We start from the raw sequence: 12,500 nt of genomic DNA, 5'->3' as shown, positions 1-12,500 counted from the left end.
AACTTCACAAGTTTGCGTTGCTCATATAAGCTTAATATTTTCATATTTGTCTTAACGTTGCTTTCTTGTTCGGTGTTCTACTGCTTCATTTAACGACTACATGGGGACACAGGCTAACGATTTGAGGGGGGTGAACCATATCTTCATCCTTCTTAAACTCGTGTATGCCTCCTCAGTGTGGGCCTCTTCTCTCATATACACTCAAAAACAACAGCTACAGGGAGTGCAGAGGAGGGCGTGCAAGGTGATCCTCGGCCCTGCCTATACCATGACGCCCTGACCATCCTGAGTCCGCTCGAGTTGACAACCAGACACCGTGAAGTCCTGGAGAAGTATAGGGAGGGCCCTTTTGCGTCACCCACACCTACGCTATTTGCTTTCCCCTTACGCGCCTCCCGCGGACCACGCCAAACACGGACCTCAGCACAGTTCCTACCATGGTGCGAGCCATTAACAAATAGTATTGTTTCCCTAAATCTAATGTTAAACCATTGTACACGATGGGGTCATATCAGAAGCGGAGGATATTGTGTCCATTCCCTGCATCACAGTTCAACACGACCAGCTTTAAACACATTCCAGTGCACAGCACTCGCTCAACATTACCTTTGCCTCAAGCACCTTTGAATTAGAAATGAAGTTTCTACTCACCTCCAGGTGTCGGGTGACCAGGGAAACAAATTCGAAGTCATGGTCGTCGTCTCCGAAAGGATTGATGAGAGACTCGGCCACTTTCAGCCAGCCAATGTAGAAGAAAAATTGCAAGAGAGAAAACACAGGCACATATAGGTCGATGATATTGTTTGGATAATTCTGCGCAGGGTCAAGAAACTGCTCTCCCAGAATCGAGAAGAGGAAGAAGGAGTACACCGCAATTGTGACGACCTGTGGGATAAAACTTAGTTAGCATGATTCTTTATGAAGGAAACAAATCATTGCAGCGCATTCATGAACATGGCATGGCGTGCATAGAATAGCATTACATGAATAAAACACTAATGGCATGTCTTAGAATGTTCATACACAACTTACTGACCACGTAAATAGTTTACAAAAGTCATCAATGAATGGTTAACACTGGTGCTGGTTTGCCATCCCAACCATCAGTACCATTCCCGCAGCAAACTATATGCAAGTTTCCATTATTCTGAATTTCCATTCTTCTTACAAAGAGCAAACATAGAATAATGCTGGTAACCGGGCAGCATACCAAGTAAAAACCACCGCGCATGGTAATGGTAGCCACTGCTATACCTTGGTTGTAAACAGCTTCGACAGTCAGTATCAGCAGGCAAGCCGACTCACCTGTGTGTATACGAGCGGTATGTTGTAATCGTCCCAGCCAAGCAACTCCCCGCAACATCCTCGCAGGCGCATGATTTCGTCCGTAAGTGTCTTCTGTGCAATAGGGTCGGTGATCATACCCTCCCTTTTGGCCTGGTCTACTATGCGGCACGCCCAAAGAAACGGTAGATAGGTCTTGTGTTGTTTACTCCTGCGGTCTAGACGCTCCAGGACAGACTTCTCGTCTTTGGTGAGATATCCTGCGCCATGAGTGGTGAGCAGCTTATTACAATACATATACCTTGCATGTAAGCAAGCATGAACTCTGAAGGTGCAGATATCTATAGTTGTAATAGTTGACTTGATTTCCTACAAGAAATTGAATATGTACTTTCACTGGTCACATTGCATAATCGATCTCATTCATAACTGATGTCCAAGACAAGTCTTCTCCGTGTGAATTATTTAACTGGAAATGAGAGAGACAGAGACAGAGACAGAGGGAAGACTTCAGTTTTGCTGCATATAAAATAGAAAGGGAGAAGATCCCAGCAGAGAGATAATAAATAGACCCACCTGCATCCAGCAGCTCCTGGTAACCCGGGAATTTTTTTTTGACGGAGGGCGACACCATGGTGAAGGTGAGCACTATGCCCATGTTGACGTAGCGAGCCACGGTGATGCGTGCCAGCCTGGCACTTTTTCCCTTGGGAAGAAAAAGCATCAAAAGGTGAGTAATATTTACTTTGGCAAAAGATTTAATTTCAATGAAGCTGTAAGATCTTTACAGGCAGTGTTTGAATGGATCTGATAGAGGAGAACAGTTAGGAACACTAACCTTACAAAGACGAGAGAGATGATGTCAGCAATTTGCTATATATCCAGTAATATCAGAGCACACATGAGATAAGCACAAAGCTGAGCAGGATGCTAAGTATCTATGTTAATTCGACCATTACTGCCTACGACACTGTGACTGAAACAGCTGGTTGAAATATTAGCTACATGCACATGAAATACATCTTATGAAATGATCAAAGTAGTCCGGATTTTGTTTGTAAAACGAAAAACGGACAACTAAAATAAACATTCAAGCAGAGAGTTTTTAACACACCAAGTGATCTTGCAAGTGGCAGCCGTTTTATCTCTGTGCAAGATACTGTCTTATGGTTAATGTACATTTAATATTGTAATACGCAGAATGTTATTTAAACAAATTTTCACCATCTAAGGCTATCAATGAATAAACCAAATAGGATTATTTCATATACCTATATAGAAAAAAAAAAAAAAAAAAACACACGCTCTCACCTGACCATGTACGTGGTTGGACAGCAGGATGGAGAGCGTGTCCGGCCAGGGCATGGACACGTACATTCCCCACCAGCGTGTCACGATCACGCTCACGTAGAAGCCAAGGACGAAAGATATTGGAATCAAGTTCCTAAAGTGACTCACGTGAATTGATATTTTTTCAAACACCCTGCAAGAAAAATTATTCACTTTTGTTAAGGCGTCTGTTTGGTGACCATCAAGCACTACATTTAAAGCATCTCATGATTAGAAAAGCGAAGGAATACTTAAGAATATATGATGTTGATTTGTATTTCTTTAAACGCTCAGTATTCAATAATTGATGTAATCTTCGCGCAAGGAACATACATGAATCAAATTAGATAAAGAATCCTTGCAATGAGTATTCAGTAAGGCAGACACACATGATATTGGAGTCACATCCATTCATATAATTCATATTTTGTAATTAGTCTAATCGTTGCCTACTACAGAAACTTTACACAATACAAAATATAAACAACATGTATGATAATACTAACACTAATTGTCACTTAAAAGTCTTTAAGGTACTGTGTGAGGAAAAGGTTTTGATGATAAATTTGTAGGAAATGTGAATTGTATTAACCAAGTGTTATTAACTGATTGAGTATTGTACGTTTATCCAGTAGCTTAATATAGGTCAGCCGCCATTCAGTATGTCATCTCAGTCACGACAAACACAAGAACGCAAGAACGCCAGTATGACCAAGATTAACTAGACGCTATCATTGTTGTGCACCACCTTGCTGCATGTTGCGATGGTAAGAGAGTGAAGGCAGCGTCAGTACAGCTGCATTGTATTTCCAGTTAGCAAACTTTCATTTAGCTACTCAGTGTCGTTACGGCCGAGAGGCTGAAAGTGCCATTCTTACAACATGTATGTGTGATGTGTTTTTAATAAGAAACACTAAAGATTTATTGACTCTTTTTTTCATGTTCTCTCGAGCACACACACACACACACACACACACACACACACACACACACACACACACACACACACACACACACACACACACACACACACACACCTCACCTCACCTCTTCTCATCTTCCGTGAGTGCAAACCGATACACAAATGATATGATGTAATACAGCAAAATGTACATCAGCATGTCTGGCCACACCATCTTGTACACGCTGCCTCGCCATCTGGAAAACATGAGACTTTTGTCATTTCCTTTAAGAGACGTTAGAGCATCATAATACCAATAGATAATTTTCAGTAACCAATTATATATATATATATATATATATATATATATATATATATATATATATATATATATATATATATATATATATATGAATGAATGACTTATGAAAGAAATAACATTATTAACTTTATAAAGAAGAAGAGAGATGTTAATAGAGTCAAGTTATAAAAAAACATTTTCTACTTTAAAAGTTAAAGCATTCTTTTGTGTGTGTGTGTGTGTGTGTGTGTGTGTGTGTGTGTGTGTGTGTGTGTGTGTGTGTGTGTGTGTGTGTTATTCACCACTAGCTGCTGGCCACCCAGCCAGTCTCTCCCCTATGGAAAGAGCTCATACTGACCGATGTTCGGGTATGACTGAAACCATACCACACGTCACACACCGGAACAGCGAAGCCACAATTCCTCGAGTTTCATCCCATACATATTTACTTTTAAGTGAACAGGGGCTACATATGAGGCTTGCCCATTTCCCAGCCACGCCCGGGACTCAAACCAGGACCTTCTCGCTTGTGAGCCGAGTGTGCTAACCACTCCAATAAGGGGTGTGTATGCATGTGTGTGTAATTAATTCACCTCGGTCGTCTGCTGGTCACCCAGCCAACCTTACCCATTACGGAGCGAGCTCAAAGCTCATAGATCGATCTTCGGGTAGGACTGAGACCACAACACACTCCATACACCGGGAAAGCGAGGCCACAACCCCTCGAGTTACCTCCCTTACCTATTTACTGCTAGGTGGACAAGGCTACATATTAAGAGGCTTACCCATTTGCCTCGCCGCTTCCCGGGAGTCGAACCCGAGTTGTCAGACGAGCGTGCTAACCACTACACTACGCTGTGTGTGTGTGTGTGTGTGTGTGTGTGTGTGTGTGTGTGTGTGTGTGTGTGTGTGTGTGTGTTCTACTTCTTTGTTAACACAGTGGTCAGCCAAAGTATTGCAATAGTCTTTACAGATAGTCATTTACATAAAACATGAAATATAGGCTACTTACTATTTAGCAGACATATAAGAACAACTGATCATAGAAAGCAACACGACACTCTAGGCACTCACTATCAGACATGTGCACTACTGGAACACGATGCCCTCTATACAAAACACCACACGTGCCATGATGCAGTCACTCGTACCTGAACAGAAGTCGAATGAATGTTCCAAAGCCTTTAAGGTTTGCGACTTTTTTGGTGTAGCTCACAACCATGACGGCGGCGCTTGGTCACTGCCAGGTAACGACTCTTCTTGGCTCACTTTGCTTGGGGAATCTCCCGATTGGTGTTAAGTCTTTATGATTCAACTTTACTTATCATGAAATGCTGCAAAGCTATTTGTTCATTTACACATGTAGTATGAGGTTTGAGTGCATTTTGTTTAGGAATATATGCCGCAACTGATGTTAGCCCTTTCTCTTCTAGAATTAATTATCTGCTAATGTAATGTTGAAAGCCTGATTTCACTAATGAATTGAAGAAGTTTCACTCACATAATATAGAAAACAAAATTTGAATATTTAAGCAACTTTTCTCTACAAACAAGACAATTCCATCGCTGAATGGTAACTCAAACATGTTATCCTTGCAAATATTTATATGAAACGTAGTTCCACAAGATTGTTTTTTCTTATTTCCTTTCCTTATTCACCTCTTTCAAATATGTCTTATTCATACTTATAGTAATGGTACCAGACTGCACTCTGAACAAAGTCAGACATCTGGTTCACTGGCGCAATGACGTGAAGGCGAGTGCTCTGGCTCATCATCCAGTGTTCTCTCATTCACAAAGCAATCCATCCCTTCACATAAGAGAAACCTACACGCAGACTGTCTTATTAAGAATCTGCGTGTACACTGTTGACACATGTCACAGGGATTTGACCTGCGATTTGATATAAGGCCACATGCAACACCACATCCAGCTACAGTTTGTTATACCCTATACATGATAGTTAAACAAGCTTATTAGAATGTAACGAAATAGTGCGTCATAAAACTGACGAAAGGTATATCTCACTAGTCAATTGTTACAACTCGGATTTAAAGTCGTTAAATGTAATTCAGACTCTAATTCAGTCTGGAATGTTCGCATCACTGCCATCAGGCCCATCTTTATTTAAAAATATTAGTAGGACATATATCTGTTGTCATCATTGGTTGCCGCATAGGCAACTGTAAAATCAGGTTCGTAAAACCATGCCGTGAAGCGATGGGACTGTCGATAAAGCGAGCACAATAGAAATTTACTGACCTTATTGAGCAGCCGCGCTGCAGAGCTGCAACATGGATACGCTAAGCAGGAGGGCGTTCAGTGCAATGGATTAAGTCGTCGACTATGTTTTAGAGTCCGGATTCTTAAGAACAGAATAGCCCTTCCCAGAGTCACTTAACCAGATAGGTCAGGATTTTTCTATTTTTTTCAGTGCTGCGCTCTGACGGAACAAAATGAAGAGCATCAAGTTTGAAGTCAATGTTGCTGACAATAACCAAGCAGTTGTCACAAAAAACACTCTTTGGTTTTGAGCCCAGAGCAGGATTGCGGTCAACTCCACTGCCAGAAGTCAGTGGTTACTAAAGATGTATTACACGGAAAGTACGCTTTTCTCAATCACCGTAAATGCTCGAATCATCATCGCCAGTGCCCACTTAGCCACTAGTACTGCACCACTTCAGTTAGTGGGCTAAGGTCATAAATCAGAATTTGGCAAATGTTTATAATTTTCAGCTGGTTGATAAAAATGACTTTGTTATGCAGGTAATTCGTGCGCACACACAGACACACACACACACACACACACACACACACACACACACACACACACACACACACACGTTCAAATGTCATGTTTCAGTTTCTTCACACCAGCCATCCAAAGGCTACCATTGCCTAAGGACACACCGTTAGGTAAGGCCTATAACCAAGATAATCAGATGTGACATTCACATTAGTCTCAATTGAAAGGACAATCAAAGGCACTTGTTTTCATTACAGGCCTCGAGACCGTTGTTGTCCCTTTTCTCTTGGCCTAAATATGCATCTAGTGTTTCTTAATACGCGATTGCTATGAGAAAATAAATATGAAATTACATATTACATTATTTCCTGATACTGTTGAGGAGTAATACTAAAGGGTGAAGGTATCAACCCACCTGAATAACATCCGAACGAAACAGCCCAACCGATAGTTTGCCACTTCATGAGAGTAACGAACTGCCATCCTCTTGAGGTGCTTGTCGCCACCAGTCAGGAGGCTGAAAGCTGGAACACTGGGTGTCAAAAACACTCTTACTTCCAACTCTTGTTCATCTTTCTGTTTTCTCCATTTTTTGCTTAGGTAGTCTTTCCTTGAGTAGCAGCACTCCTTCCTTGAGAGGCAGGCTCTCACTGAGTATTGACACTTCTCTCGGCCTTATAACTGCAATGTTGTAGATACTTCAATATGTAAAAGAAAAGTAACAAAACAATAAAACAATGATTTGTTATTGTTATCATTATTATCATTATCGTTATCATAAGTAGTATTTGTAGTAGTAGTAGTAGTAGCAGTAGTAGTAGTAGTAGTAGCAGTAGTAGTAGCAGTAGTAGTAGCAGTAGTAGTAGTAGTAGTAGTAGTAGCAGTAGTAGTAGTAGTAGCAGTGGTAGTAGTAGGTGGTAGTGGTGGTGGTAGTGGTGTGCAGTGGTGGGAGTGGTGGTGGCAGCAGCAGCAGCAGTGGTAGTGGTGGTGGTGGTAGTGGTAGTAGCAGTGGTGGTAGCAGTGGTAACAGTGGTAGTAGTGGTAGTGGTTGCGGTGGTAGTGGTGTTAGAAGTAGCAGCAGCAGCAGTAGTAGTAGTAGTTGCAGTAGTAGTAGTAGTGGTAGAAGTAGCAGCAGCAGTAATAGTAGTAGCAGTAGTAGAAGTAGCAGCAGTAGCAGCAGTAGCAGCAGCAGCAGCAGCAGCAGCAGCAGCAGTAGTAATAGTAGTAGTAGTAGTAGTAGTAGTAGTAGTAGGAATCGATCAAGATACTACAAAGCCTGCCAGTATGTCGGCGAAGTGAGTGATCGTTGATACACACTCCCAATACCTTCCCTTTCAGCCTTCACTGTCTCATAGCCTCGCACACTCATTGGCACAACAAACAGGTTGTTGACATCTTCTCTCTCTTCGCGCCTTACTGTGCCCTACGGGTCGTGTACAGAGGGGCCCGAACACAACACACGGCACCAAGTGTTTTGCACCCGGTGCCTCGAGGCTAACGGGTTCAGCATGTATTTTTCCTTCGTTATTTCCACAAATTTCCTTTGATTCTGACGCAAATACCTTCCATCCTCGTGTACTCACTCATAATACGTAATTTTACAATTTCTTTATAAATATAGTGCAGAAAATCTATTCTATAATTTCATATTCATTTATTTTTTTCATTTGTTCACCTACTTGTCTTCCTTTATTTATACAATATTACTGTCTTCTTTTTGTAAACAGATATTTCGCATTTTTTTTTTCATGCGGGGTAAATTAGTGAATGTTTATGGTGAATAATGCAATTGTTACTGTATTTAGTCACGAATCTTTAGTAACCAGTAAATAATCTTCACACTTGATTTTCGCTTGTTGGTAATTTTTGTGTTTGAATGATCTTGGTTGTGTTTTAGCAAACTTCTTCATCGTTCAATACCTTCAAGTTATTTGTCTAGTTTCTAATGATGAAGCAAATAGCTGAGTTGAGGGAGGACGCACGCACAGCACAGGGTCACTTGCTTGTGGGAACTGAAGCCATGTTGTAACAAGGTAAAGACAATGAAAATGTTCGCTAGTTCATGGTTACATCCTCTTTACTTGCCGTTTGCCTCGCGTCTCTTTAAACTGTTAATCTTACGCCTGACTGACGGAAGTATTGTAGCATGAAGGCGATGTGTCAGCACAAAGTTGCGTCAGACACTGGCAAGCGCCGCCCGTTGTTCCTAAGTTCAAGAATGCTGCAAGAAAGCGCGCCAATCTTGTAAAACCTTGAACTCCGAAATTAGGAAGATAATATCACTATTTTTTCATCTGCGTTCAAGATTGAATTAACGACAAATTGTTTATTTTTTTCTTCTTTTCTGGTGTAAAACGTTGATTAATTGTTGACATTTATTTATTCTATATGTTTCTCAGTAAAAATGTTCTAGTAAAAAGTAGCGACGCATAGATAGAATTAAGTATTTTATTATTTACTTTTCTCACATGTATCCCAAGCAATCCTACAACCAGTTTAGAAAATATAGTGGTAAAGTAATGTATTATCACTCGAAATACAATAATAACATTTGTTTTGTGTTCAACTGATTTTGAAAAGTAAAAAAAACTAATAAAATTCTCTACCAGAATGCAAAACAAAATAGTAGATACCATGACAAATTTTGTATATGCATTTGCGGAAAGCAGCAATTAACCACGCAAAAGCAAGTTCTTGTAAGCGGTGCTCAGACGCTGGTGGTGAACAAGGACTGCCACCTCATGACATCAGACTGTCACGACCTCTTGAAAGCCTCCGAACCTTTGGGCTGGTCGGATAAGTTTGGAGAGGATCTGCTTTACCACCACCTCCTGTCACACGCTTCCGCCTGTCGCTTCTCACACCGTCTCACTGTGCACACCATTCCGCACCATACAGTAGAGCAACGCAAACCACCGTACACAGAGAGATGCAGCATAGGAGCGCTTCCCACCCTGGTACGAACCATCATTGCAATATTAGTCGCAGCAGTAAAGCACCATGACGGTTAACAAACGTCACTCAGGCTCCGACGCACATATATAATGAGTCTACCTGCGCCTGCCACACACCCACATCTTCTACTCGCTTCAATTTTTCTATAGTCGCAAGTCTGTTCCACACGTCAATCGATGGTACGTTACTTGCCGTGTTTAGTGGTTCGTATCCAGTATTACGGAAACCTTGTTAATGAATAAGATAATCGGGAATACCGTCTATACATTTTATCTATTGGATCACTCGGGACAAACTTATCAATGTTATAGGTTATTCATTATGGGCTAGTACTGGTAGTATTAGTATTAGTAGTGCTATTGCTGCTGCCACTCCTTGTGTTCTACTACTACTACTACTACTACTACTACTACTACTACTACTACTACTACTACTACTACTACTACTATCAGCATCATCAATCTTATACTAGGATATATTTACATCGAAACAAACCACCCATTATACATTTGTTTAACAAGATTTATCGATTGTATGCACCTTATCTTACCCTACATTTGGCATTCACTACGATCGTCTCAGCTTCCGCCTTTCTTTGGCACGCTGGCCAACTAAAGCTAAGTGATGCCAAGAGTAGACTATTTTTATAATAAGGGTTTTAGTGTGTGTGTGTGTGTGTGTGTGTGTGTGTGTGTGTGTGTGTGTGTGTGTGTGTGTGTGTGTTTCCGTTGGATTAGTAGTAAAAGTAATTATGTAATTTGCACGACGATTCTCTCTCTCTCTCTCTCTCTCTCTCTCTCTCTCTCTCTCTCTCTCTCTCTCTCTCTCTCTCTCTCTCTCTCTCTTTCTCTCTCTCAGTTAAATTTCGATGTTAAGTCCTTTTTTAGTAACGTGCCTGTCAATAGTGCGATAAATGCGGTGGAAAAAGTGCTAGAAACAATAAATGAACAGTCATACACTGTTCAAGCGTAATTATATGCGACTAGTGACCATGTGTGTGAGATTCAGTGCGTTCAAATGTAATGATGAATAGTACCGACAACATGAAGATTAGCAAGAAGATCCGCTCTCAGTGTGGTTATGGCGTCGCTCGTCATGGAGGTATGTTAGTTGAACGTTTCTTCCGCATTGTGTCAAGAACTACCAAGTGGTTCAGATACCTGGATGACACAGTGGTCACCCGTTGTAACACTAACATCGTCATCCTGTTGGGGAAGCTAAGCCGAGTCAACAAGAGTATAAAATTCACACTCAAAATGACGGCCAGATTCTTTTCCTAAACACTGCTATAATTCGTGTAGCAAGGACTCTGAAAGTAAACGGTACACAGAAAATCCACAAATAAGGACCATTTCATACATTATTTTCAGTGGCCACGACAAAAAGGACGAATTCTGGGGTGGTGATAAGATTCTTCCTAAGAGATTGGCATACACAGTGATGAGTTCCTAGAGGAGTTGGAACACGTACGGAACTCCTTCACTAAACTCAAGTACCTCATGGGTTATTTGGTTTGCTCCACATCCTCGAGAGAAACAGTAGTAGTAGTAGTAGTAATAGTAGCAGTAGTAGTAGTAGTAGTAGTAGCAGTTGTAGTAGTAGTAGTAGTAGTAATAGTAGCAGTAGTAGTAGTAGTAGTAGTAGTAGTAGCAGTTGTAGTAGTAGCAGTAGTAGTAGTAGTAGTAGTAGTGGTAGTAGCAGTGGTAGTAGTAGTAGTAGTGGTAATGCAGCAGCAGTAGCAGCAGCAGTAGCAGCAGCAGTAGTAGTAGTAGCAGTAGTAGTAGTAGTAGTGGTAGTGGTGGTAGCAGCAGCAGCAGCAGCAGTAGTAGTAGTAGTGGTAGTGTACAGTGTGGTGGTGTGGTCGTGGTAACAGTAGTAGTAGTAGTAGTAGTAGTAGTAATAGCAGCAGCAGCAGCAATAGTAGTAGTAGTAGTAGTAGTAGTATGTAGTGGTAATAGTCGTAGTAACAGTAGTAGTATTGGTAATAGTAGTAGTAGTAGTAGTAGTAGTAGTAGTAGTAGTGGTAGTAGTAGTTGTTGTCGTTGTTACTGTATTAATAATAGTAGTATTGGAGGGATAATAGTCGCAGAAGAAATAGTAGAAGCAATATTAACAAGAGCAGCAACGTTGTCTGGAGTTGACATTAACGTTTGGCTGCTAAGTCAACGTTTCACAGTACAGGCAACGCTCGGGATCCTGCACTTGTTGATACAGAAACATAGGCTGTGGTATCCCAGTGGTCGCGACTATTACGATCACTTGTTTATTGAAATATTTCAATTCACTTTTACTGAGAGATAGTACACAGACATGCTTATTTCTATCATATGCACGGGCACATCATTATTCACTTATTTTTCATCGTTTTATTTTTTTTCATAGGCAGTGTGTCAGGTAATATTCAAGATAATAACTCAACTTATATAGTAACAGTATGTATCTACATGAATGACACGCATACATGCATTAAGGATATTTTAGAATAAAAACGTTTAACTACACAAAAAGTAATATTATAAAGGAGCTATTTCTATCTTTTTTCAAAGTCACCTTCACTTGAACTTGAATTTTTGAGGGAGTTCGCCCACCAAAGTCGTTTTTTTTTTCTTTCTTTTGTCTTTTCAGTTAGTCGTTACATAATTTCAAACAAGCTGCAGCCAGCGTGTTTGATTTCTACCGTGATAATTTTTCCTTGCTGTTCTGCTTCCCCTAACAATCTTGCTCGTTTCCTCTCCATTAGACCCACACTGCATTCCTGGTCACATTGCACACAAACGAAGCAAAGACACCTTCGCCTTGAGACTGCCTAGTGGAGTGTGCGCGCCAGCTAACGTCTCGCTCCCGACTGCCCGCTAGACATCAAGACATCCAAGTCAACGCTAAATATATCTGACCACTACAGCCTCGTCCGGACGTGTGTGTCTGGGGTGGTTCTTGTAGATGGTGGTGATGAAAGGCTGTTGGTATTTATAATCATGTTAGGG

The 12,500-nt window shown here is 41.0% G+C and overlaps 1 protein-coding gene across 13 annotated transcripts in view; it reads right to left on the bottom strand.

Moving 5' to 3' along the window:
• Window positions 1–12,500, bottom strand: part of LOC123506524 (bestrophin-1-like) — a 15,108-nt gene that overhangs the window by 1,629 nt on the left and 979 nt on the right. Inside the window, exons 1-8 of one of the 13 annotated variants that reach the window (XM_045258668.1) lie at window positions 12,306–12,368; window positions 6,977–7,259; window positions 4,967–5,149; window positions 3,661–3,771; window positions 2,596–2,767; window positions 1,861–1,990; window positions 1,306–1,544; window positions 652–885 (exon numbers count right to left, since the gene is read on the bottom strand). In XM_045258668.1, coding sequence (XP_045114603.1) covers window positions 652–885; window positions 1,306–1,544; window positions 1,861–1,990; window positions 2,596–2,767; window positions 3,661–3,771; window positions 4,967–5,037 — 957 coding nt within the window. In that variant the 5' untranslated portion in view covers window positions 5,038–5,149; window positions 6,977–7,259; window positions 12,306–12,368. The other 12 variants (XM_045258671.1, XM_045258672.1, XM_045258669.1 and 9 more) reach the window with 12 other exon arrangements.

The sequence above is a fragment of the Portunus trituberculatus genome, chromosome 20, assembly GCF_017591435.1.
Source record: "Portunus trituberculatus isolate SZX2019 chromosome 20, ASM1759143v1, whole genome shotgun sequence".
Lineage (NCBI taxonomy): Eukaryota > Metazoa > Arthropoda > Malacostraca > Decapoda > Portunidae > Portunus > Portunus trituberculatus.
The sequence above is the reverse complement of the archived record's forward strand: the minus strand, read 5'-3'. Positions and strand labels throughout refer to the sequence as shown.